The 24223-nt window shown below is 44.7% G+C and overlaps 1 protein-coding gene across 1 annotated transcript in view; it reads left to right on the top strand.

Moving 5' to 3' along the window:
* The window catches only part of LOC139411244 (centriolin), a 126484-nt gene extending 102600 nt beyond the window's left edge, over nucleotides 1–23884 (top strand). The window contains exons 25-37 of the mRNA XM_071157279.1: nucleotides 3909–4093; nucleotides 4421–4601; nucleotides 5047–5445; nucleotides 8442–8601; nucleotides 9151–9266; nucleotides 11728–12047; nucleotides 12229–12505; nucleotides 14016–14244; nucleotides 17616–17800; nucleotides 18946–19161; nucleotides 19603–19665; nucleotides 23079–23258; nucleotides 23466–23884. Of these exons, the coding sequence (XP_071013380.1) occupies nucleotides 3909–4093; nucleotides 4421–4601; nucleotides 5047–5445; nucleotides 8442–8601; nucleotides 9151–9266; nucleotides 11728–12047; nucleotides 12229–12505; nucleotides 14016–14244; nucleotides 17616–17800; nucleotides 18946–19161; nucleotides 19603–19665; nucleotides 23079–23258; nucleotides 23466–23561 (2607 nt within the window). The 3' untranslated portion in view covers nucleotides 23562–23884. The remainder of the gene's footprint in view (nucleotides 1–3908; nucleotides 4094–4420; nucleotides 4602–5046; nucleotides 5446–8441; nucleotides 8602–9150; nucleotides 9267–11727; nucleotides 12048–12228; nucleotides 12506–14015; nucleotides 14245–17615; nucleotides 17801–18945; nucleotides 19162–19602; nucleotides 19666–23078; nucleotides 23259–23465) is intronic.
* Nucleotides 23885–24223: the final 339 nt, after the last annotated feature.

Raw genomic sequence — 24223 nt, 5'->3', positions numbered from 1 at the left:
GATTGAGGGCATCAAGCTTAGATTGTAGGATGGCTGGGGTGTTAAGCATGTTCCAGTTTAGGTCGCCTAGGAGCACGAGCTCTGAAGATAGATGGGGGGCAATCAGTTCACATATGGTGTCCAGAGCACATCAGAGGGTGGCAGAGGGTGGTCTATAGCAGGTGGCAGCAGTGAGAGACTTGTTTTTAGGGAGGTGGATTTTTAAAAAGTTCAAATTGTTTGGGTTTTAACACAGAACTCTGTAGGTTATCTCTGCAGTAGATTTGCAACACCACCCCCTTTGGCCGTTCTATCTTGTCTGAAAATGTTGTAGGTCGGAATGGAGATTTCAGAATTTTTGGTGGTCTTCCTAAGCCAGGATTCAGACACGGCTAGAACATCCGGGTTGGCAGAGTGTGCTAAAGTAGTGAATAAAACAAGCTTTGGGAGGAAGCTTCTAATGTTAACATGCATGAAACCAAGGCTATTACGCTTACAGAAGTCATCAAAAGAGAGCGCCTCGGGAATAGGAGTGAAGCTAGGCACTGCAGTGCCTAGATTCACCTCTATATTACCAGAGGAGGAGTAGGATAAGGGTACGGTTAAAAGCTATGAGAATTGGTCGTTTAGAACGTCCGGAACAGAGAGTAAAAGGAGGTTTCTGGGGGCGATAAAATAGCTTCAAGGCATAATGTACAGACAAAGGTATGGTAGGATGTGAATACAGTGGAGGTAAGCCTAGGTATTGAGTGATGATGAGAGAGATATTGTCTCTAGAAACATCATTGAAACCTGGTGATGTCATCGTATGTGTGGGTGGTGGAACTGAAAGGTTGGATAAGGTATAATGAGCAGGGCTAGAGGCTCTACAGTGAAATAAGCCAATAAACACTAACCAGAACAGCAATGGACAAGGCATATTGACATTAAGGAGAGGCATGCTTAGTCGAGTGATTATAAGGGTCCAGTTAGTAGTGAGGTTGGTTGGGGTAACGGCGATTCAGACAGCTAGCCGGGCCATCGGTAGCAAGCTAGCGTAGGACGGTGTTCTGTTTTTAGCCACTTCATGCATTTCCGTTAGTAGATTAGTGGGGTACCGTGTGGTAGAGGTGATCAATCCAATTGACAAAATAGATATAGTTATAGTGACCCAAGAAAAATTGTCCGAGAGACCTATTCAGATAGCAGCCGATAAGACAGCTAACGATTAGCGGGCCGCAGTTGGCCGTTAAGGTAATGTTGCGACGGAGGAGCCAGTTGGATAACTCCCTCGTGCAGATAACGTCGGTAGTACAGTCGTGAAGGTCCGGTGGGGCTCCGCACCGGCAGTAAAACAGGTCCCGATAGATGATTGTAGCCCAGGAGTGGTTGATGGAACTCTTCAGCTGGTTAGCTCCGGAATAATTGAAGTTTGCTCCGGGACCGACGTAAGCCAATAGTCACACGGATAGCAGCTAGCTAGCTGCGAGATCCAGGTGTAAATGTTCAGAGCTTTCGGTTGAAATCCGGGGGAAATAGAGAGAAAAATCGGTCCGGTGTATATACTGGTCCGAGTCGCGTTGTCCAAAACTGGTGATAGCTTTTCGAGCTAAAGGATAGCTGATGACCATCAACCGTGGTTAGCTAAATACTAACGTTAGCCAGTAAACTGGCTAGCTTCTGGCTAGTTCCTGGTTAGCTTCTGGCTAGCTTTTAGCTAGCTTCTGGTTAGCTTCTGGTTAGCTTCAGGCTAGCTTCTATTGTGGATTTCAGATTTTTTGATTTAATTGGTGAGGCGGGTTGCAAGAGAGTGTTTTGAAGTTGAGTTTTTGGAAAATAAAATATATAAAAGATATGCGAAGAAAGATGTAAATATATATATACACGGGACACGACAAGACGAGGACAAAAGACGTCTGACTGCTATGCCATTTTATGAAGCTGTATAGTGCCAGTGGATGGATAAAGTGTCTGGAGGAGAGCCCCATCCATGGTTAGAAAAGGAAAAATATATTGAAATGTTGTTTGAACATGATTTGAGTATATTAGCAGTAGCAATAAGGAGAGAGGTTGGTTTATGCCCTATTGGTGCGGGGAACCGTAACAGATTATGTGGAAATAGGAAGACAACTTTGAATAACTTTGGTGATGTGGCATAACACTGGAATAAGACGGGTCACCAGTATTCTCCAGTAATACATTTGCAGACGCTATAGTATTGGTTCTAATACAAGGTATTAGGTGACGTGACCAATTAATAGGAACAAATACCATAACTATTATCCTGTGAAGTGAGTAGCGCTACCTTGGAAAATGGTTAATAGAAGGTGTGTATTAGAGCCGGGAGTGAAGAAGCTCTAAACACACTGGACATCGTCGGGAGAGTTTTCGGAATAATAATAACTATTGAAATGGCGACAGACGGCCCCGATTCTCCCTGTAAGCATGGCTAGAGGGAGAGAAGTTTAGTAAAGCTATAGAGGCGCTGAAAGAGGCGAACAAGCATTCCATCTATTCGCCTCAAATATGGGAAAAATTTGCAAACTGGATAAAATTGGTCAGCATTTCCCTGCTGACTGAAAATTCCAATCAAATAAAGAACTCAGAGATGCTGTTGTGGTCTGGCACAATGACATCAATGAGAAATACCAAGTTCAATATACAAATGTTTTGATGCCGTTTTATCAACAGAAGAGTATAACCGATAAAACCAAAATGAGTAGATGTACTCCGCTGCAAAACGACTGGGTACGTGAGAACATTGATAGAATTTGTACATCAGCTTTGATGGCAGGTTTGAAACCTGTGATCAAAACGGCAATTGCGTTGGTAGTGGATGATATAGAGCAGGATGCTTTGAGAGTGGAACTCCGCTCACTTCGCAGTCATGCAAAGGGGTTAATACTGCCACAGTGAAAGTCACTAACAGTGGTTTTAATGGCCAGGGTAAGACAAATAAACAAGAAGGAAAAAATTGTAGGGGGGTATATCCCTGTTTTAGATGTGGGGCCGTTGGAAGAATGAGTGTAGAGTGGTAATGGAGACGACTGCACCCGCTGCATTCGAGGGGATGCTGCGATGCAAGCATTTGCATCTTTGTCAAAACAGCAGCAGCAAACACTCCAGAAAGCAGTGGGACAGGAAACTTTCACATAGCGGTGTATGGCCTCGGTTATATCAATAGTGGTTCATAGAGATTACTTTTTTTTATGTGAAGGGAGACGTAGGAGACGACGTCTTACACAACTTTGTAATAGATACCGGCGTTTAAATATCACTGATTCCTTACGATGAGAAATTGGCTAAATTTGCGACAGGAAAAGTATCACATTTAGCGGGCACAATCTAAGGCGAAACAGCTATTACCTATGTCATTGGACATTGGGCCAGTAACCATACCAGGATAATTTGACATGGAAGGAAATGGAACCGATTTAGCTAGGTAGCTTGCTGTTGCTAGCTATTTTGTCCTGGGATATAAACATTGGGTTGTTATTTTACCTGAAATGCACAAGGTCCTCACCTCCGACAATTAATCCACAGATAAAAGGGTAAAATGAGTTTGTTTCTAGTAATCTCTCCACCTTCAGGCTTCTTCTTCTTTGGACTTTATAAGGTGGTTGGCAACCAACTTTAAGGTGCATTCCCACCACCAACTGGACTGAAGTGTGGACCTCTGTTCATCTTTCAATCACTCATGTGGGTATATGCTCCTAAAAAACAATCAGGAGATGGGAGAGGTGGGACTTGCAGCGTGTCAAACGTCAAAATAGAACCAAGTGAAGATCCTCATTGTGTTGGTGCAAGTGTTGGTGCAAGTGTTGGTGCAATGATTGAATAACATGTATGTGTACATTTATTTTGCAACGCCATGCTCACGAGACGGGGGCGGTGTGGTCAGCATGTAAGCCATAAAAGTGTGTGTATCCGTTCGTCTGTCCGTCCGTCAGGAGAGGGAGCTGGTCAGGCTGGAGCAGCTGGTGGAGGAACAGCAACGTGGCAGCCAGGGCCCAGGGGAGGAGGAGAGGCAGGCCCATGTGGAGAGGGATGTGCTCAGGCACCAGGATCAGCGCACACAGCTCAGACTGGAGCTCAGAGAGCTCCGGAGAGCCTTAAGCCAACTTCGCCGCCGAAGGTACGGTAACCCTCAGCTCTCACAGTCCAGCAGGGTTAAGGTAAATTCGAATTGATGTCAGTCAATTCAGGAAGTGATTTGAATTAAAAATAAAAAAAAATTGAAAAACTTTTGACATAAATAACTTCTCCTTTTAAACTTCTTGAGAAGTAATTGAAAAGAAATACACTTTTTTCAATTATTGGATTATAATTTTAGTTTACTTCCTGCATTGACTGACTTAAATTTGAATTGACCCCAACCCTGCAGTCCAGTACATCATATTTTTTGGGAGACTAAAAGACCAACTTGGGGACATCTTGATCAGCTATGTGTGTGTCTCCTCAGGGAGATGTTGGAGGGCCGAGGGGGGTCAGAGGTTGTGGAGGAGTCCCTGCGGCACCACGGGGCTCTGCTGGAGGAGGTAGAATGTTTGGAGAAGACCTTGCTCCGCCGCAGGGCTGAACTCAGGGAGGCAGACCGACTGCTGCTGGAGGCACAGAGCAGCTTGAAGGACACAAGGACCAAGGTCACATATATTGACATATTTTATATATAATGTTATTAGGAAGTGTATATTCGACCAGAAGAAGAAAACGTACACTTAGGCATAGGGGTCGAAATAAATAACTTAATGTTAGCATACCGCCGTCCACCACCATTCATTTTCTGCCAGTCGAATATACACTGCCATATTCTTATTACCTCTTGGGTGGCAGAATGGAGCGAGGGGCACATTTATGGGTGGACATAAATATCCCCCTTCATTTAAGGGGGGGGGGGGGGGGTGCAGTAGTCGGTTATCAGCAGCTTGATAGTCTGTCCTTTTGGTTTAAAATATTATAGTTGAATTACTGACCGTCTTACATTTGAAAACTTTGTTGCTGGTGAATGGTGATATTTGTCTGTAGTACCATCTCTTGTATCATTAGCCAGCAGTGTTGTAACAGACTGTTTCATGTGACCCTGTGTAGACTAAAGCGACTCTCCAGCAACACACTGAGGCCCGGAAGCGGCTCGCCGACACAGAGCGGGATCTGGAGGAGCTGGAACTCCGCACTCGGGACAGCGCCTCTTTGCTGGTGGAGGCCAAACAGCATCTCAGGGATCTGCAGGAGGATCTCCAGGAGCTGAGGAGACGCAAGGAAGAGCAGGGAGACACTCTGCAGAGGGTGGAGGAGGTGGTGGCTGCCCGCGACCTGGTGTTCCAAGAGGTCAACAAGAAGGTGAAACGAGCCAGTGAGCGACTGGAGGCCCTCCGGAGCCAGATTCTGGAGACCCAGAGCAAGGAGGCCACACTGCTGGAAACCTGCAAACAGTCTGAGAGCACCCTCGCCCAACGCAGGAGCGAGCTAGAGCAACTTAACATTCAGGTATTGCAATGACATTCTTAGTTTCTCTGTCACAATGTCAAGTCAAAGTTTATTAAAGGGGTCACAACACACTTAGCCTCAACGAGAATTGGGAAGCCTGGTGAAGTCTATGGCCAAAATGAGCTAAAATGGGGTGGATAACCGGTGTAAATAAGCGCAACACGTCAAACTAATCAAATGCCTTTCTTGGGTTCAGCTTAACATGATGCACTCCTTCAACTGTCATGTCAGGGAGGGTTATTGAAATGTAACATCCAATAAAAAATGGATCGTAATACTAGGGGCACATTTCGGTAACCACGTTAGCCTCATTTAAATGCACACTGATATTCATAGCCGGTTCGATAGTCACAGACAAATCACATTTATTTATATAGCCCTTCTTACATCAGCTGATATCTCAGTGCTGTATAGAAACCCAGCCTAAAAGCCCAAACAGCAAGCAATGCAGGTGTAGAAGCACGGTGGCTAGGAAGAACTCCCTAGAAAGGCCAACACCTAGGAAGAAACCTAGAGAGGAACCAGGCTATGAGGGGTGGCCAGTCCTCTTCTGGCTGTGCCGGGTGGAGATTATAACAGAACATGGCAAAGATGTTCAAATGTTCATAACATGGTCAAATAATAATAATCACAGTAATAATAATCACAGTAGTTGTCGAGGGTCCTGCTCCTGCTGTCTCTAGAGAGTTGAAAACAGCAGGTCTGGGACAGGTAGCACGTCCGATGAACAGGTCAGTGTTCCATAGCCGCAGGCAGAACAGTTGAAACTGGAGCAGCAGCACGGCCAGGTGGACTGGGGACAGCAAGGAGTCATCATGCCAGGTCCTCCAAGAGAGAGAAAGAAAGAGAGAATTAGAGAGAGAATATTTAAATTGACACAGGACACCGGATAAGGCAGGAGAAGTACTCCAGATATAACAGACTGACCCTAGCCCCCCGACACAAACTACTGCAGCATAAATACTGGAGGCTGAGACAGGAGGGGTCAGGAGACACTGTGGCCCCATCCGATGATACCCCCGGACAGGGTCAAACAGGCAGGATATAACCCCACCAACTTTGCCAAAGCACAGCCCCGACACCACTAGAGGAATATCTTCAACCACCAACTTACCATCCTGAGACAAGGCCGAGTATAGCCCACAAAGATCTCCGCCACGGCACAACCCAAGGGGGGGGGGGGGGGGGTGCCAACCCAGACAGGAAGATCACGTCAGTGACTCAACCCACTCAAGTGACGCAACCCTCCTAGGGGCGGCATGGAAGATCACCAGTAATCCAGTGACTCACCCACTGTAATAGGGTTAAAGGCAGAGAATCCCAGTGGAGAGAGGGGAACCGGTCAGGCAGAGACTGCAAGGGCAGTTCCTTGCTCCAGAGCCTTTCTGTTCACCTTCACACTCCTGGGCCAGACTACACTCAATCATATGACCCACTGAAGAGATGAGTCTTCAGCAAAGACTTAAAGGTTGAGACAGAGTCTGCGTCTCTCACATGGGTAGGCAGACCATTCCATAAAAATGGAGCTCTATAGGAGAAAGCCCTGCCTCCAGCTGTTTGCTAGAAATTCTAGGGACAATTAGGAGGCCTGCGTCTTGTGACCGTAGCGTACGTGTAGGTATGTACGGCAGGACCAAATCGTAAAGATAGGTAGGAACAAGCCCATGTAATGCTTTGTAGGTAAGCAGTAAAACCTTGAAATCAGCCCTTGCCTTAACAGGAAGCCAGTGTAGGGAGGCTAGCACTGGAGTAATATGATCAAATTTGTTTGGTTCTAGTCAGGATTCTAGCAGCCGTATTTAGCACTAACTGAAGTTTATTTATTGCTTTATCCGGGTAGCCGGAAAGTAGAGCATTGCAGTAGTCTAACCTAGAAGTAACAAAAGCATGGATACATTTTTCTGCATCATTTTTGGACAGAAAGTTTCTGATTTTTGCAATGTTACGTAGATGGAAAAAAGCTGTCCTTGAAACAGTCTTGATATGTTCGTCAAAAGAGAGATCAGGGTCCAGAGTAACGCCAAGGTCCTTCACAGTTTTATTTGAGACGACTGTACAACCATCAAGATTAATTGTCAGATTCAACAGAAGATCTCTTTGTTTCTTGGGACCTATAACAAGCATCTCTGTTTTAAAAAGTAGAAAGTCTGAGTTTAAAAGTAGAAAGTTTGCAGCCATCCACTTCCTTATGTCTGAAACACAGGCTTCTAGCGAGAGCAATTTTGGGGCTTCACCATGTTTCATTGAAATGTACAGCTGTGTGTCATCCGCATAAGTTAACATTATGTTTTCGAATTACATCCCCAAGAGGTAAAATATATAATGAAAACAATAGTGGTCCTAAAACGGAACCTTGAGGAACACCGAAATTTACAGTTGATTTGTCAGAGGACAAACCATACACAGAGACAAACTGATATCTTTCCGACAGATAAAATCTAAACCAGGCCAGAACTTGTCCGTGTAGACCAATTTGGGTTTCCAAGCTCTCCAAAATAATGTGTTGATCGATGGTATCAAAAGCAGCACTAAGGTCTAGGAGCACAAGGACATATGCAGAGCCTCGGTCTGACGCCATTAAAAGGTAATTTACCACCTTCACAAGTCCAGTCTCAGTGCTATGATGGGGTCTAAAACCAGACTGAAGCATTTCGTATACATTGTTTGTCTTCAGGAAGGCAGTGAGTTGCTGCGCAACAGCTTTTTCTAACATTTTTGAGAGGAATGGAAGATTTGATATAGACCGATAGTTTTTTATATTTTCTGGGTCACTGTTTGGCTTTTTCAAGAGAGGCTTTATTACTGCCACTTTTAGTGATACAAACAGATCCAGTCAGCGTTATGAGTGACCTCTGACCTGCTGCAGGCTCTCCTGACTCCTCTCCAGTTGGTCCGGGCGCTGGTCGTGCTGCAGCTTCACATAGACCTGTTTGTATCAATAATGTGCCAATGATCAAAAAGTCATTTTATGTAACTGTGTGTGTGTGTGTATGTAGGTGCTGCGTGGGGATTTAGAGGCGCTCCATGTCCAGAAGGGTGAGCTGGAGGCACAGCTGACTGAGAGGAGGGCTAGTGTGGCTGCACTCAAACAGCAGGGAGGTCAGGAGGAGGAGATCCTACAAAATGTCCGCTTACAGATCAACAAGCACAAAGCAGGTAACCAACCCTAGCACGAGTTACACACAGCTAACTAGTTCTACAATGCTGTTAGATTGACACGGTCAGAGGGTTTTGCTCAAGGCCCAGACCCTAAATAGCCTGGTCCCAGATCTGTTTGTGCTCTTGCTAACACCATTGATAATTGTAAAGCGAAACATGTTTGGCATGGCAATAAGTGACAAGGAGTTGGCGTCTGTCTACGCCCAAAAGCCTAATGATAGCAAGGTACAGACATCCCAATAACTATATGAACAGTACAGAAGAGTAAAACTATGTCCAAATTATTATTAGTGCAAGATCTGCCGCTGAGTGTGGTTACAGCGGGAAAGCAAGTGCAGCCCAAGAATCAGAAAGTGTGGACATGGCATAAGACCATGAACCGTGAGGTTACTCTGCACTTCAATGCTTATGTATTACTACATAGTAGTAACCTTATAGAGTTGTGCAGTTTGATGACTGTGTGTGTCATTGTGTGTGTTTGTGCTTGCACACGTGTATGTGCCTGGCTGTGTGTGTGTGTGTGTGTGTGTGTGTGTGTATGTGCAGAGCTGAAGCACGTTCTGGAGATGTTGCAGGTGATGGGCCAGGAGCTGCAGGCGGTGAAGCTGCAGCACGACCAGCGCCTGGACCAGCTGGAGAGGAGTCAGGAGAGCCTGCAGCAGGTCAGAGGTCACTCATAACACTGACTGGATCTCAAATGTCACCTTATTGAGGGCTGTGACCGTTTGAATAGTAAAAATGATTTGGTGCACATTTTCCTCCGCTCTTGACTGCATGTGCTGCCATAGAATGGGCATCCTCATTCAAGTCAATTATGCTATAATGGGTGGAATGGCGGCCATTGTGAGTGTACCCAAAGGAGCAAAGCAGGAAGTAAAAGCAGAAAGTGTACCCATCAATACAGTGTAATCGGAAAGTATTCAAACCCCTTCCCTTTTTCCACATTTTGGTACGTTACAGCTTTATTCTAAAATGGATAAATACTTTTTTCACTCATCGATCTACACATGATACCCCATAATGACAAAAAAACGTAATTACCGTATGTACTTAAGTATTTTACGATGAGACTTGAACCCTTTGCTATGAGATTCAACATTTCCTGTTTCCATTGATCATCCATGATGTCTCTACAACTTGTTTGGAGTCCACCTGCGGTAAATTTAATTGATCGGACATGATTTGGAAAGGCACATACCTGTCCCACAGTTGAGAGTGCACTTCAGAGTAAAAACCAAGCCAAGACAGGATTGTGTCGAGGCACAGATCTGGGGAAGGGTACCAAAAAATGTCTGCAGCATTGAAGGTCCCCATCATTCTTAAATGGAAGAAGTTTGGAACCACCAAGACCCTTTCTAGAGCTGGCCGCCCGGCCAAACTGAGCAATCGGGGGAGAAGGGCCTTGGTCAGGGAGGTGACCAAGAACCCGTTGGTCACTCTGACAGAGCTCCAGTATTCCTCTGTGGAGATGGGAGATACATAATGGCGTAGGAAGAGATGTTTGCCGTTTTATGGGCTCCTAACCAATTGTGCTATTTTGTGTTTTTTCGCATTGTTTAACTTATTTTGTACAGAATGTTTCGGCCACCGTCTCTTACGACTGAAAAGAGCTTCTGGCTATCAGAACAGCGATTACTCACCTCGAACTGGACAAAGATTTTTTTCTTTAACGAGTCGGACGCAAAGGATTTATTCGAGATACCAGACCAGGCCCAAATCCCTGTCATTCGCATGAAGAGAAGACGCCAATATAGGGGACGCAGGGGACGAGCTCAATGAGCTGTATAAAGCCATAAGCAAACAAGAAAATGCAAGAAACAAACAAGGAAACCATGGGCGGTGTTCCTAGTGACGAGGGACTTTAATGCATTTCTACCAGCATGTTACATGTGCAACCAGTAGAGGAAAAAAACTCTAGACCACCTTTACTCCACACACAGAGAGGCATACATAGCTCTCTCTCGTCCTCCATTTGGCAAATCTGACCATAATTCTTTCCTCCTGATTCCTGCTTCAAAGCTAAAACTAAAGCAGGAGGTACCAGTGACTCATTGAATACGGAAGTTGTCAGATGACGCAGATGCTAAGCTACAGGACTGTTTGCTTGCACAGGCTGGAATATGTTCTGGGATTCCTCCAATGACATTGAGGACAATACCACATCAGTCACCGGCTTCATCAATAAGTGCATCAATGATGTTGTCCCCACAGTGACCGTACGTACACGCCATGGTTCACAGAAAACATCCAGAGTGAGCTAAAGGGTAGAGCTGCTGCTTTCAAGGAGCGGGACTGTAACTGTAAACATCATCATCCCAGAAACCCTAGACTCACTCCAATTTGCATACCAACCCAACATATCCACAGATGAAACTGCTCAGTCCCCACCTGTACTCCCTGTTCACCCATGACTGCGTGGCCAAGCACGACTCCACTGTGGTAGGCCTGATCACCGACCACGATGAGACTATAAGGAGGAGGTTCGAGAACTGGCAGTGGGGTGCCAGGACAACAACCTCTCCGTCAACATAATCAAGATAAACGAGATGATCGTGGACAACAGGAAATGGAGGGCCGAGCCCGCCCTCATTGTCATCGACGGAGCTGTAGTGGAGCAGGTTGAGAGCTTCAAGTTCCTTGGTGTATACATCACCAACAATTTATCATTGTCCAAACACACCAAGAAGGTCGTGAAGAGGACACGACAACGCCTTTTCCCCCTCAGGAGACTGAAAAGATTTGGCGTGGGTCTTCAGATCCTAAAAACATTCTACAACTGCACCATCGAGAGCTTTGTGACTGGTTGCATCACCCCCCGGTATGGCAATAGCTCGGTCTCCGACCGCAAGGGGCTAGAGAGGGTAGTGCGTACGGCCCAGTACATCACTAGAGCCAAGCTTCCTGCCATCTAGGACCTCTTAATTCCATGCTGTGATTTGTTGATTCAAATGGACTGAGATTACCAACATTTTATATTATTATCCGTATTTAGTGTGCTACGTTTGACCAGGGCTCATAGGCCTCTTTTCCGAAATAGTGTCATTTAATGTGTTCAGAGACAAGTGGGTGTTTACTCTTTGTTTTTTGTGTGTGTATTTTATGTCTCTCTGTATGTTCCCCCAGGTGCGTGTGGAGCTGCAGGCACAGCAGCAGGAGGCATTGCGCCAGAAGTCTGAGGGCGAGCGCCAGATGAGGCTGGCGGAGCAGGACCGGACAGAGCTGAGAGAGGAGGCGCAGGGAGTCCGGGAGCAGGTGGAGGAGGCCGCCAGGGAGAGGGACAGGCTGGAGGAGCAATGCCGGAACCTGGAGGCCAGACGGACACACGCCGACCGGTGTTTGGAGGCAGCGGAGGACGGGGCGCGGGTGGCTGAGGCTGAGCTGAACAGGCTGCATGCAGAGCTGGGCCTGCTGAGACAGGAGCAGAGACAGGCTCACACACACAGGTCTGAATCACTCAAACTACACTTTTTCTATTATTGTATTTATTGTCTTTCATTTTCTAGAAGATATGTCCTTTGTCTATGCTTGATGATATGTTTTAATGTGTGCACACGAGCCGGAAGCAAAATATCTCTACAGGGATAAAGTATTTAAAAAAAAATCTTGTCTCATCTTATCCTTCAGGCAGAAGATGGAACGAGACACGGCAGTCACTCAGCAACAGCTATACCGGGAGTCTGAGATCTTCAGTGGTCAAAAGGAGCAGGTGGAAGAGAAAAAACGGCAATTAGAGATGCTGGAGGAGGAGGTGCGAGTGTTGGTCATGGTCCGGGACAGTGTGGCGCGGGAGGAGCAGGAGGCGAGGAAGCAGCTGGAGGAGGATGAACGAAGAGCTGAGCAGCTGGAGCACCGGCTGATGGAGCTGCACACGGACCTGGCTGAGAGGCAGACTCAACTACAAGTAACATGACAGGGCAAGATTTAGACACCATACACTGTTGCCAATAAGTCGTAGTCTGAAATAGCACCCTTTTCCCTGTATAGTGCATTACTTTGGTCAAAAACAGTGCACTTTTTAGGCGCAGCCATAGTGAAATAGGCCTGTACAGTTGTGGCCAAAAGTTTTGAGAATGACACAAATATTAATTTTCAAAGTCTGCTGGCTCAGTTTGTATGATGGCAATTTGTATATACTCCAGAATGTTATGAAGAGTGATCCGATGAATTGCAATTAATTGCAAAGTCCCTCTTTGCCATGCAAATAAACTGAATCCCCAAAAAATATTTCCACTGCATTTCAGCCCTGCCACAAAAGGACCAGCTGACATCATGTCAGCGATTCTCTCGTTAACACAGGTGTGAGTGTTGACGAGGACAAGGCTGGAGTTCACTCTGTCATGCTGATTGAGTTTGAATAACAGACTGGAAGCTTCAAAAGGAGGGTGGTGCTTGGAATCATTATTATTCCTCTGTCAACCATGGTTACCTGCAAGGAAACACGTGCCGTCATCATTGCTTTGCACAAAAAGGGCTCAACAGGCAAGGATATTACTGCCAGTAAGATTGCACCTAAATCAACCATTTATCGGATCATCAAGAACTTCAAGGAGAGCGGTTCAATTGTTGTGAAGAAGGCTTCAGGGCACCCAAGAAACTCCAGCAAGCGCCAGGACCGTCTCCTAAAGTTGATTCAGCTGCGGGATCCGGGCACCACCAGTACAGAGCTTGCTCAGGAATGGCAGCAGGCAGGTGTGAGTGCATCTGCACGCACAGTGAGGCGAAGACTTTGAAGATAGCCAGGTGTCAAGAAGGACAGCAAAGAAGCCACTTCTCTCCAGGAAAAACATCAGGGACAGACTGATATTCTGCAAACGGTACAGGGATTGGACTGCTGAGGACTGGGGGAAAGTCATTTTCTCTTATGAATCCCCTTTCCGATTGTTTGGGGCTTCTGGAAAAAAGCAGTTTGGTGAAAAACAATGCCTTTTCCAGCATGATGGAGCACCTTGCCATAAGGCAAAAGTGATAACTAAGTGGCTCGAGGAACAAAACATTGATATTTTGGGTCCATGGCCAGGAAACTCCCCAGACCTTAATCCCATTCAGAACTTGTGGTCAATCCTCAAGAGGCAGGTGGACAAACAAAAACCCACAAATACTGACAAACTCTAAGCATTGATTATGCAAGAATGGGCCGAAAGTTAATTGAAAGCACCAACTTCATGTAATTGTCAATAAAAGCCTTTGACACACTTGCTTGTAATTATACTTCAGTATTCCATAGTAACATCTGACAAAAAAATCTAAAGACACTGAAGCAGCAAACTGTGGAAATTAATATTTGTGTCATTCTCAAAACTTTTGGCCACAACTGTATACACGATGGCTCCATAGCTGTATTGGTTCACAACATTTCAAACCTAAAACTCTTAAGTGCAATGGAGGAAGCAGTTATTTCTGTGTGTGTGTAGTGTGCGCGGGGGCTGCAATGTGAGGCCAAAGAGCGTGAGGAGAGGCAGCGGCAGAGGCTCCAGGAACTGCAGGCCCAGAGCCAGGTTGAGGAGAGCTCTCTGGCCCAGCACACACTCAGACTGGAGCAGGTCAACACTGCAGTGGCCGACATGGAGGACAGGAGCCGGCGAGTAGTGACCAGGGACCACAAGCAGTGTGCCGTCCTGCAAGAGCATGTGCCTCTGCTTGGTAAGCAGAAAATAACTTATACTACTTACAGTTGAAGTCAGACATTTACATACACTTAGGTTGGAGTCATTAAAACTCATTTTTCAACCACTCTACAAGTTTCTTATTAACAAATTATAGCTTTGGAAAGTCAGTTTACTTTGTGCATAACACAAGTCATTTTTCCAACAATTGTTTACAGACAGATTATTTCACTTATAATTCACTGTATCACAATTCCAGTGGGTCAGAAGTTTACATACACTAAGTTGACTGGGCCTTTAAACAGCTTGGAAAATTCCAGATAATTATGGCATGGCTGTAGAAGCTTCTGATAGGCTAATTGACATCATTTGAGTCAATTGGAGGTGTACCTGTGGATTTATTTCAAGGCCTACCTTCACACTCAGTGCCTCTTTGCTTGACATCATGGGAAAAAAAGAAATCAGCCAAGTCTGGTTCATCCTTGGGAGCAATTTCCAAACGCCTGAAGGTACCACGTTCATCTGTACAAACAATAGTACCCAAGTATAAACACCATGGGACCACGCAGCCGTCATACCGCTCAGGAAGGAGACGCGTTCTGTCTCCTAGAGCTGACAACAACAGCAAAGGACCATGTGAAGATGCTGGAGGAAACCGGTACAAAAGTATCTATAACCACAGTAAAACAAGTCCTATATCGACATAACCTGAAAGGTCACACCGCTAGGAAGAAGCCACTGCTCCAAAACCTCCATAAAAAAGCCAGACTACGGTTTGCAACTGCACATGGGGACAAAGATCGTACTTTTTGGAGAAATGTCCTCTGGTCTGATGAAACAAAAATACAACTGTTTGGCCATGTTTGGAGGAAATAGAGCGAGGCTTGCAAGCCGAAGAACACCATCCCAACCGTGAAGCACGGGGATGGCAGCATCATGTTGTGGGGGGTGTGCTTTGCTGCAGGAGGGACTGGTGCACTTCACAAAATAGATAGCATCATGAGGAAAGAAAATTATGTGGACATATTGAAGCAACATCTCAAGACATCAGTCAGGAAGTTAAAGCTTGTGCGCAATTGGGTCTTCCAATGACCCCAAGACCCCAAGCATACTTCCAAAGTTTTGGCAAAATGGCTTAAGAACACCAAAGTCAAGGTATTGGAGTGGCCATCACAAAGCCCTGACCTCAATCCTAAAGAAAATGTGTGGGCAGAACTGAAAAGGCGTGTGCGAGCAAGGAGGATTACAAACCTGTCTGTTACACCAGCTCTGTCAAGAGGAATGGGCTAAAGTTCACCCAACTTATTGTGGGAATTTTGTGGCAGGCTACTCGAAACGTTTGACCCAAGTTAAACAATTTAAAGGCAATGCTACCAAATACTAATAGTAAACTTCTGACACACTGGGAATGTGATGAAATAAATAAAAGCTGAAATAAATACTTTTCTCTACTATTATTCTGACATTTCACATTCTTAAAATAAAGTGGTGATCCTAAGACTGGGCATTTTTACTCTGATCAAATGTCAGGAATAGTGAAAAACTGAGTTTAAATGTATTTGTCTAAGGTGTATGTAAACTTCCTATTAGACTTAGACTCCTTATTTGCTCACTATCGCTGTACTCTCGCTCTCAACCAGGGTTAAAATAATATTTGTTTTCTTTCAAATACTTTAAAGGCGCTTGATTGAGCTTACCTGGCACCATGGAACCAATGTTATAGTCCCCAAAGTACAAAGCCTGCCCATCTGACGCTACACGCAGGCTCAATCAAATGCTCCAAAGTGTTTGAAATACATACAGTACCAGTCAAAAGTTTTAGAACAATTACTCATTCCAGGGTTTTTCTATTTTTTTATTTCTACATTGTAGAAAAATAGTGAAGACATCAAAAGTATTAAATAACACATATGGAATCATGTAGTTAACAAAAAATTGTTAAACAAATCAAAATATATATATATATTTTAGATTATTTTAAGTAGCTACCCTTTGCTTTGATGACAGCTTTGCACGCTCTTGGCATTCTCTCAACCATGCATTTAAATGAACAGGTGTGCCTTTTTAAAAGTTCATTTGTGGAATTTATATTCTTCTTAGTGCGTTTGAGCCAATCAATTGTGTTGTGACAAGGTAGGGGTGGTATACAGAAGATAGCCCTATTTGGTAAAATTCCATATTATGGCAAAAACAGCTCAAATAAGCAGAGAAACGACAGTCCATTATTACTTTAAGACATGAAGGTCAATGAGTAAAAATGCAGTTGCAAAAACCATCAAGGGCTATGATGAAACTGGCTCTAATGAGGACTGCCACAGGAAAGGAAGAGGATAAGCTCATTAGAGTTAACTGCACCTCAGATTGCAGCTCAAATAAATGCTTCCCAGAGTTCAGGTAACAGGCACATCTCACCATCAACTGTTCAGAGGAGACTGTGTGAATCAGGCCTTCATGGTCGAATTGCTGCAAAGAAACCACTACTATAGGACACTAATACGAAGAAGAGACTTGCTTGGGCCAAGAAACACGAGCAATGGACATTAGACCGGTGGAAATCTGTCCTTTGGAAATGAGTCCAAATTTGAGATTTTTGGTTGCAACCGTCGTGAGACGCAGAGCAGGTGAATGGATCATCTCCGCATGTGTAGTTCCCATAGTGAAGCATGGAGGAGGTGTGATGGTGTGGGGGTGCTTTGTAGGCGACTCTCAGTGATTTATTTAGAATTCATGGCACACTTAACCAGCATGGCTACCACGGGATTCTGCAGCGATACGCCATCCTATCTGGTTTGCTCTTCTTTATTTTTCAACAGGACAATGACCCAAACACACCTCCAGGCTGTGTAATGGCTATTTGATCAAGGAGAGTGATGGCGTGCTGCATCAGATGATCTGGCTTCAACAATTACCCGACCTCAACCCAATTGGGATAAGTTGGACCGCGGAGTGAAGGAAAAGCAGCCAACAAGTGCTCAGCATATGTTGGAACTCCTTCAAGACTGCTGGAAAAGCATTCCTCATGAAGCTGGTTGAGAGAATGTCAAGAGTGTGCAAAGGGTGGCTACTTTGAAGAATTTGTTTAACACTTTTTTTTGTTTATTACATAATTCCATATGTGTTATTTCATACTTTGGATGTCTTCACTATTATTCTATAATGTAGAAAATAGTAAAAATACAGAAAAACCCTTGAATGAGTAGGTGCGTCCAAACTTTTGACTGTATTTGAAAGAAAGCAAATACTATTTGAACTCCGGTCTGATCTCAATACACTATCTTTCATCATTCGCTCCTATCATGTCACCAATATTCACCTCAGTGTTTGCTGGTTTTTGCCTGCCTGGTTTGTCCATCCACACCTGAAGTAGGTTTGTTACATGACTGTGTTTATGTGTGAATGTGATCCCAGGGCAGGAGCTGTATGAGAGGGAGGCCCCGCTGCAGGAGCGGGCTGAGGAGCTGCAGGAGGAGCTGGGGGCGTGTCGGGCGGAGGTGCAGTGTATGCAGGAGGAGAGGAGGAGTGCCGACAGAAGGCTGCAGGCCCAGAAGAGCTGCGAGCACGCCCACCAAGAGAAACCAAAGGAGACAGAGCAGGTGGGTCATAGGAATGGATGGATAGATGGTAGGGAGGGATATCTATGGATGGCTACTGGCTTTTCACCTAAACTTAGTGGATATCTACGTATTTTTCATTGCTGTACCATTTTAACCGGGTGGTATCGTAGCGTCTGTCATCAGACTGTAGGTTGCGACGACTAAGGAGGAACTCATTTGGAACTCTGTTCCGGTGCACATTTTTTTCATCAATGATCATTTGGAAAAATAACGATTTCGCATCTTTCTAATTTTCAGAAGGGGAGGGGACAGTTGGCCCATGCGTTGGCTGCGAGTTTCTGTTCAGGGGGTTGGAGACTTCGCTAGTCTCATTAGTATCTTTTCTCCTACATCTTCCCCCAGAACCTAATCGAGCATCTGAAGCAATTTCAATTCTTCGTTTCCGAGATTAAGAAGAATGAAATGTGTCGCCCATAGTCTCTGTTGACATATTTAGGCAATCTGAGTTGCAAATTTGCAGGGATTAGGAGAAAGTGACTGGTAACAGGATAAATAATAATAATATTAAACAATATAGCAGCAGCATAAGTGGTATTGTGTGTGTGTGGGTAGAGACCTAGGTGAGGGTGGGCAGCTATTATCTAGCTGTTTAAAAGTCTCATTGCTTGGGGGTAGAAACAGTCTCGGAGCCTGGTACCGCCTGCCGGAAGGAAGCAGAGAGAACAGTCTATAGAAGGGGTGGCTGGAGTTTTGGGAAATTTTTCGGGCCTTCCTCAGACACCGCTTGATATGCATGTCCTGAATGGCTGGGAGCTGGCCATGGTAGAGCAGGCTGCATAGGACAACAACCAGAAGTCCAGAGGCCTGCAGAAGGAGCTCAACACGGTGTCCAAGGAGATGATGGGCCTCAGAGACAATGTTCTGTCCATCTCCACTACAGAGTTGGAGTTAGTTACAGAGTTAGACCTTCAAATGTAGACAGTGTACAAAACATTAGGAACACATTCTTGATACACACTGGAAACTGTTGAGCATGAAAACCCAACAACATTGCAGTTCTTGACACACTCAAACCATACCCCATTCAAAGACACTTAAATATTTTGTCTCGCTCATGCGCCCGGAGCACTTTCAGTACAGAGTATGAAGTTGCATTCTGTTATGTAATCTGTTGTGTCCCTCAGCTGCGCAGTCAAGAGGGGGGCGAGAGCCGCCTGAGGGAGATCAAGGAAGCCATGCGTTGGCTGAAGACTGACGTTAAGGCAGAACTGAACAGTGGGATGGTAGAGCTGCCCCTCGCGCCTGACCAAGATCCCTCCTCCTCAGACACTGACGACCACAAAGAGAACTACCCCCTCTACTCAACCCCAGCCGTGCCTAGGCCAGCCTGTAATCCTACTGTAATGCCTCAGCTTTGCTACCTTACACCTCTCCCTGTCATATCTAGTTTGTGCTGCACACACGAGTCTGTTAGCCTGGGTGCCAGTCTATTTCAAGCTCTTGCCAACACCCAATGGTATTGTTTAGCTTGACAATGACAAAGGCAAGAGCACAAACAGATCTGAGACCAGGCTTCAAGTCTGTATACAAAGCTTTTTTGAGCAATGCCCAAGATTTGTGTCTGTGGTTAACTTTTGGTATTTGAGTTTAACATACTTCCCTTTTCATCATACCTCATGCGAAATACCTTGTAACAAAGATTACTACAGAACCGCTGTTCTACCATCACTAGCAGGCAGAGGTCTTGCCTGTGTTCCTTAGATTTATGGGGTGTACAGTACAGTCTAGGAATTCCTCTGAAGCGATGACAGGTCTGTGTTTCTCTGCATGTCTGTCTTCAGGATGAGCAGTGGAGGGGAGAGGTGCTAAGAGAGAGACTTCGACAGCAGGAGGACCTCCTGAAGGTACTACTACCCCAACTTGTCTTTACATTCCAGTATGCTTCATCTCATGTTGGACCAAAGTTCAATCAGGGCCATATCAAACGTCTCAAGAGTAGCCATGCTGATTTAGGATTAGTTCAACCTTTTAGATCACAATGAACACGTTGACATACTGTACAAGGGGTAGGGGAGCTTACCCGAGATCAGTACTCCTAATCTGAGATGCTTGATAGCTACAGTGGGGCAAAAAAGTATTTAGTCAGCCACCAATTGTGCAAGTTCTCCCACTTAAAAAGATGAGAGAGGCCTGTAATTTTCATCATAGGTACACTTCAACTATGACAGACAAAATGAGAAAGAAAATCACATTGTAGGATTTTTAATGAATTTATTTGCAAATTATGGTGATAAATAAGTATTTGGTCACCTACAAACAAGCAAGATTTCTGGCTCTCTGTTTGAACTTGTTATCAGTATAAAAGACACCTGTCCACAACCTCAAACAGTCACACTCCAAACTCCACTATGGCCAAGACCAAAGTTCCTTGGTGTCCACATCACCAAGAAAGTCGTGAATTTATTTAACTAGGCAAGTCGGTTAAGAACAAATTCTTATTTACAATGATGGCCTACCCCGGCCAAACACGGACGACGCTGGGCCAATTGTGCGCCGCCCTATGGGACTCCCAATCACGGCCGGATGTGATACACCAAGGACTGTAGTGATGCCTCTTGCTCTGAGATGCAGTGCCTAAGACCACTACGCCACTCGGGACCCACCACTTTAATTTGGTCCTATGTAGCAAAATTTGAAGTGGTGTTTTTTACATTAGATTAAAGTAGAGACTCTGAGCTAGAAAATGGTATGTCATACACTGCAGTTGAGCAACAATGGGAAAGTAATTCTGCTTTGAAAGTTGATAAACTTGTAACCCCACTTTTGATAAAATGTCCCGTCCCCCATTCAGCACCGTTCACACCCTCTTAAGCCATAGCCTCACCCATCTCTTTAAGAATTTACATATGATGCCATGTGCTAAATAAAGTGATTAAGGTAGTGTAGTAAACAACCAACGATTAAGACTAAAAGTGGGGAAAGTAGTAGTAAAAATACACTTTCTCTAGTCCTTGGCCTAGATCCTAATCTGATTTTGGTGCAGGTCATGTTGTTTTTCACATTACCGTCTCTGGTAAACACACACTACATCAAATAAAATAAAATGTATTTTGTCACATGCACAGGATACAGAAGGTGTAAACCCTACAGTGAAATGGTTACTTGCATAGTGGAGTATTTTGTTTAGACCCATAATCCCAGCCCATACTACCATGCACCATGCATTAATCTGCTGGAAGCTAAAGCTAACCAACTTGGTTAAATGTTAGCTAGCTAGCTAACATTAGGCTATAACTAGCAATGAAAATGTATTTCTGAGATGCGATTAATATTAATACACAGCTCATACACGTAACGTTAGCTAGCGAGCCAGCCAGTTAATGTTGCCTGCTAGCTAACAGTATGCTTAAACTTGCAATGAAAATTACTTTCAGACTAAATTTGAAATGTATAATATCTGAAAATGTAGCTAGACTCTTACCCGTATTCGTGGATGAACGTGTCTCCCTCTCTGTCATGGATGCCATTAGTTTGAACATGTAATCTGGAGACAGGGGTTTTATACAACAGCCTTCTGTGTTCTCTTTTCGACTCCCATCGCATTTGCAATCATACTCTGCTTCCACTGGGCAATTTCATGGATTTCAAAACTCGGTCAACTTCTTCCGCAACAACAATACTATTGAGCGCCGTTTCTTCCCCATCACTGTCATCAGAAGACTCTACAATGTCTCGTTCAATATACAAAAAAATCTAAATCAGGGATTTCCTCATCGTCTGATTCATTTTCAGAGTCAGAGCGAGTCAGTGTGGCGCACGATCCCTCTCGAGAAAGTAGTTCATCACAACTTTTTCCCACTGATCTTTGTTGATAGTGCCTGTTAAATTCAGGGCAGCATTGTTGAGAGCAGTAGCCACACCTTTGCAGTTATTCATGATATCTTTAAAAATATCCACAGTAGAAAGGATTATCTACACATACTGAGCAGCTCATGTTATGGAGAGAAGCAGCAGAGGGCGCGGCCCCCTATTCACATCAACGGGACAGTAGTGGAGAAGGTGGAAAGTTATGTTCCTCGGTGTACACATCATGGACAAACTGAAATGGTCCACCCACACAGACAGCGTGGTGAAGAAGGCACAGCAGCGCCTCTTCAACCTCAGGAGGCTGAAGAAATTTGGCTTGTCACCAAAAACACAAACTTTTACAGATGCACAATCGAGAGCATCCTGTCGGGCTGTATCACCGCCTGGTACGGCAACTGCTCCACCCACAACCGTAAGGCTCTCCAGAGGGTAGTGAGGTCTGCACAACGCATCATCGGGGGCAAACTACCTGCCCTTCAGGACACCTACACCACCCGATGTCACAGGAAGGCCAAAAAGATCATCAAGGACAACAACCACCCGAGCCACTGCCTGTTCACCCCACTATCATCCAGAATGCGAGGCCAGTACAGATGCATCAAAGCAGGGACCGAGATAAGCTGTTTTTCAGTCTATCTCAAGGCCATCAGACTGTTAAACAACCATCACTAACATTGAGTGGCTGCTGCCAACATACTGACTCATCTCTAGCCACTTTAATATTGAAAAAATGTATGTAATAAATGTATCACTAGTCACTTTAAACAATGCCACTTTATATAATGTTTACATACCCTACATTACTCATCTCATATGTATATACTGTACTCTATACCATCTACTGCATCTTGCCTATGCCATTCGGCCATCGCTCATTCATATATTTTTATGTACATATTCTCATAAATTTCTTTACACTTGTGTGTATAAGGTAGTTGTTGTGAAATTGTTAGGTTAGATTTCTTATTAGATATTACTGCATGGTCGGAACTAGAAGCACAAGCATTTCGCTACATTCACATTAACATCTGCTAACGATGTGTATGTGACAAAACTTGATTTGAGCGTGCTACATGGCAGACCAATCCGAACTCATCTCTCGCCATGTCCAGCCCATCCATTATCTAGGGTTAGGCCAATCATGGCTAGCGGGGTTCCTGTTTTTTTTTTTTTTTTCATGGCTAAACCAACAAAGCTCATAATTTAACTATTTATTTTACAGATGTCATACAAGTTTGTAATTAAGGCACATAAAAGTTCACATGTTCCAGAAGGCGTTTCAGACAAAATACGCATTTTGATAAAAAATGTAAATGTCTTCGTGCAAATGCCTCTCCTGTGATGTAGTGACGTGTGACATACGCCTAGGTTTCTGGGTCGACAGATGGGCAGGGAAGGCCTATCTATGCCATTCTTCATTTGTTTCTGACTGTTCTGTTGTCCTCGCCAGGCTCAGCTGGGCAGACGCATGTGGTCTCAGGAAGAGTTTCTGAGCCAGCGCAGGCAGCAGACCGAGGGGAGTCTATTGGGGCTGAGCAGACGAGTGGACAAGCTGGGCCAACTGCTCGGCAACTGCACCTCGGACTCCCTCTCTCTGAGCTCCTCTGAGCCCCCACTTAAACAAGGCTGTGTAAGTGTGAGCAAAAAGGGAAGGAACCCTTGTCTAATAGCACTTATAGCAGCTACATTCATCCATCAGTAAAGGAATTAGTGATATGCCATGGTACTGTTTACATTTATTTTAGAACCACCCTAATAGTTCATGTAGATTCCATTGTATCCATAAGCTACAAGTGGAAATCAGTTAACAATACAGTCTCGGTCTTGATCTGTTTAGCCAGATGCTCCAGATAAATGGCGTCTCCAGGAGAGTGCGCAGGCGGAGGTGTCCCACAAACCTGTGAGACTGGATCCTACACTACTTGAGAAGTAGCCAGGCCCCAGGCTGCGTCCAGGCCTCTGACAGCCTCCCAGCCTCAGTGTAGGGTGAAGTTGCCCCTAGATGCTGATATTGGGTCATCTTTGCATTTCCCCACTAATGGTTAGGATTGGGGGAGGGAAGCTGATCCTAGATCACTGCCTAGGGGAAACTTCACCTTAGAGCGTGAACAGTCATCCTTTCTGTTTGGTGTGGCATGCCTAAACATGATCCACCATCACAGCAATATTTACCCAGGGTGAAGAGGAACAGTCTCTCATCCATCCAAAGTGCACTTGGCCTGTCAGCAGGATCATCAAGCAAGATAAAAAAAAAAATGAATATATATATACAGTGCCTTGCGAAAGTATTCGGCCCCCTTGAACTTTGCGACCTTTTGCCACATTTCAGGCTTCAAACATAAAGATATAAAACTGTATTTTTTTGTGAAGAATCAACAACAAGTGGGACACAATCATGAAGTGGAACGACATTTATTGGATATTTCAAACTTTTTTAACAAATCAAAAACTGAAAAATTGGGCGTGCAAAATTATTCAGCCCCTTTACTTTCAGTGCAGCAAACTCTCTCCAGAAGTTCAGTGAGGATCTCTGAATGATCCAATGTTGACCTAAATGACTAATGATGATAAATACAATCCACCTGTGTGTAATCA

This window comes from Oncorhynchus clarkii, chromosome 6 (assembly GCF_045791955.1).
Source record: "Oncorhynchus clarkii lewisi isolate Uvic-CL-2024 chromosome 6, UVic_Ocla_1.0, whole genome shotgun sequence".
In the NCBI taxonomy this organism is placed as follows: Eukaryota; Metazoa; Chordata; class Actinopteri; order Salmoniformes; family Salmonidae; genus Oncorhynchus; species Oncorhynchus clarkii.
Note: the sequence above shows the minus strand (reverse complement) of the source record. Positions and strands in the feature narration are given on the sequence as shown.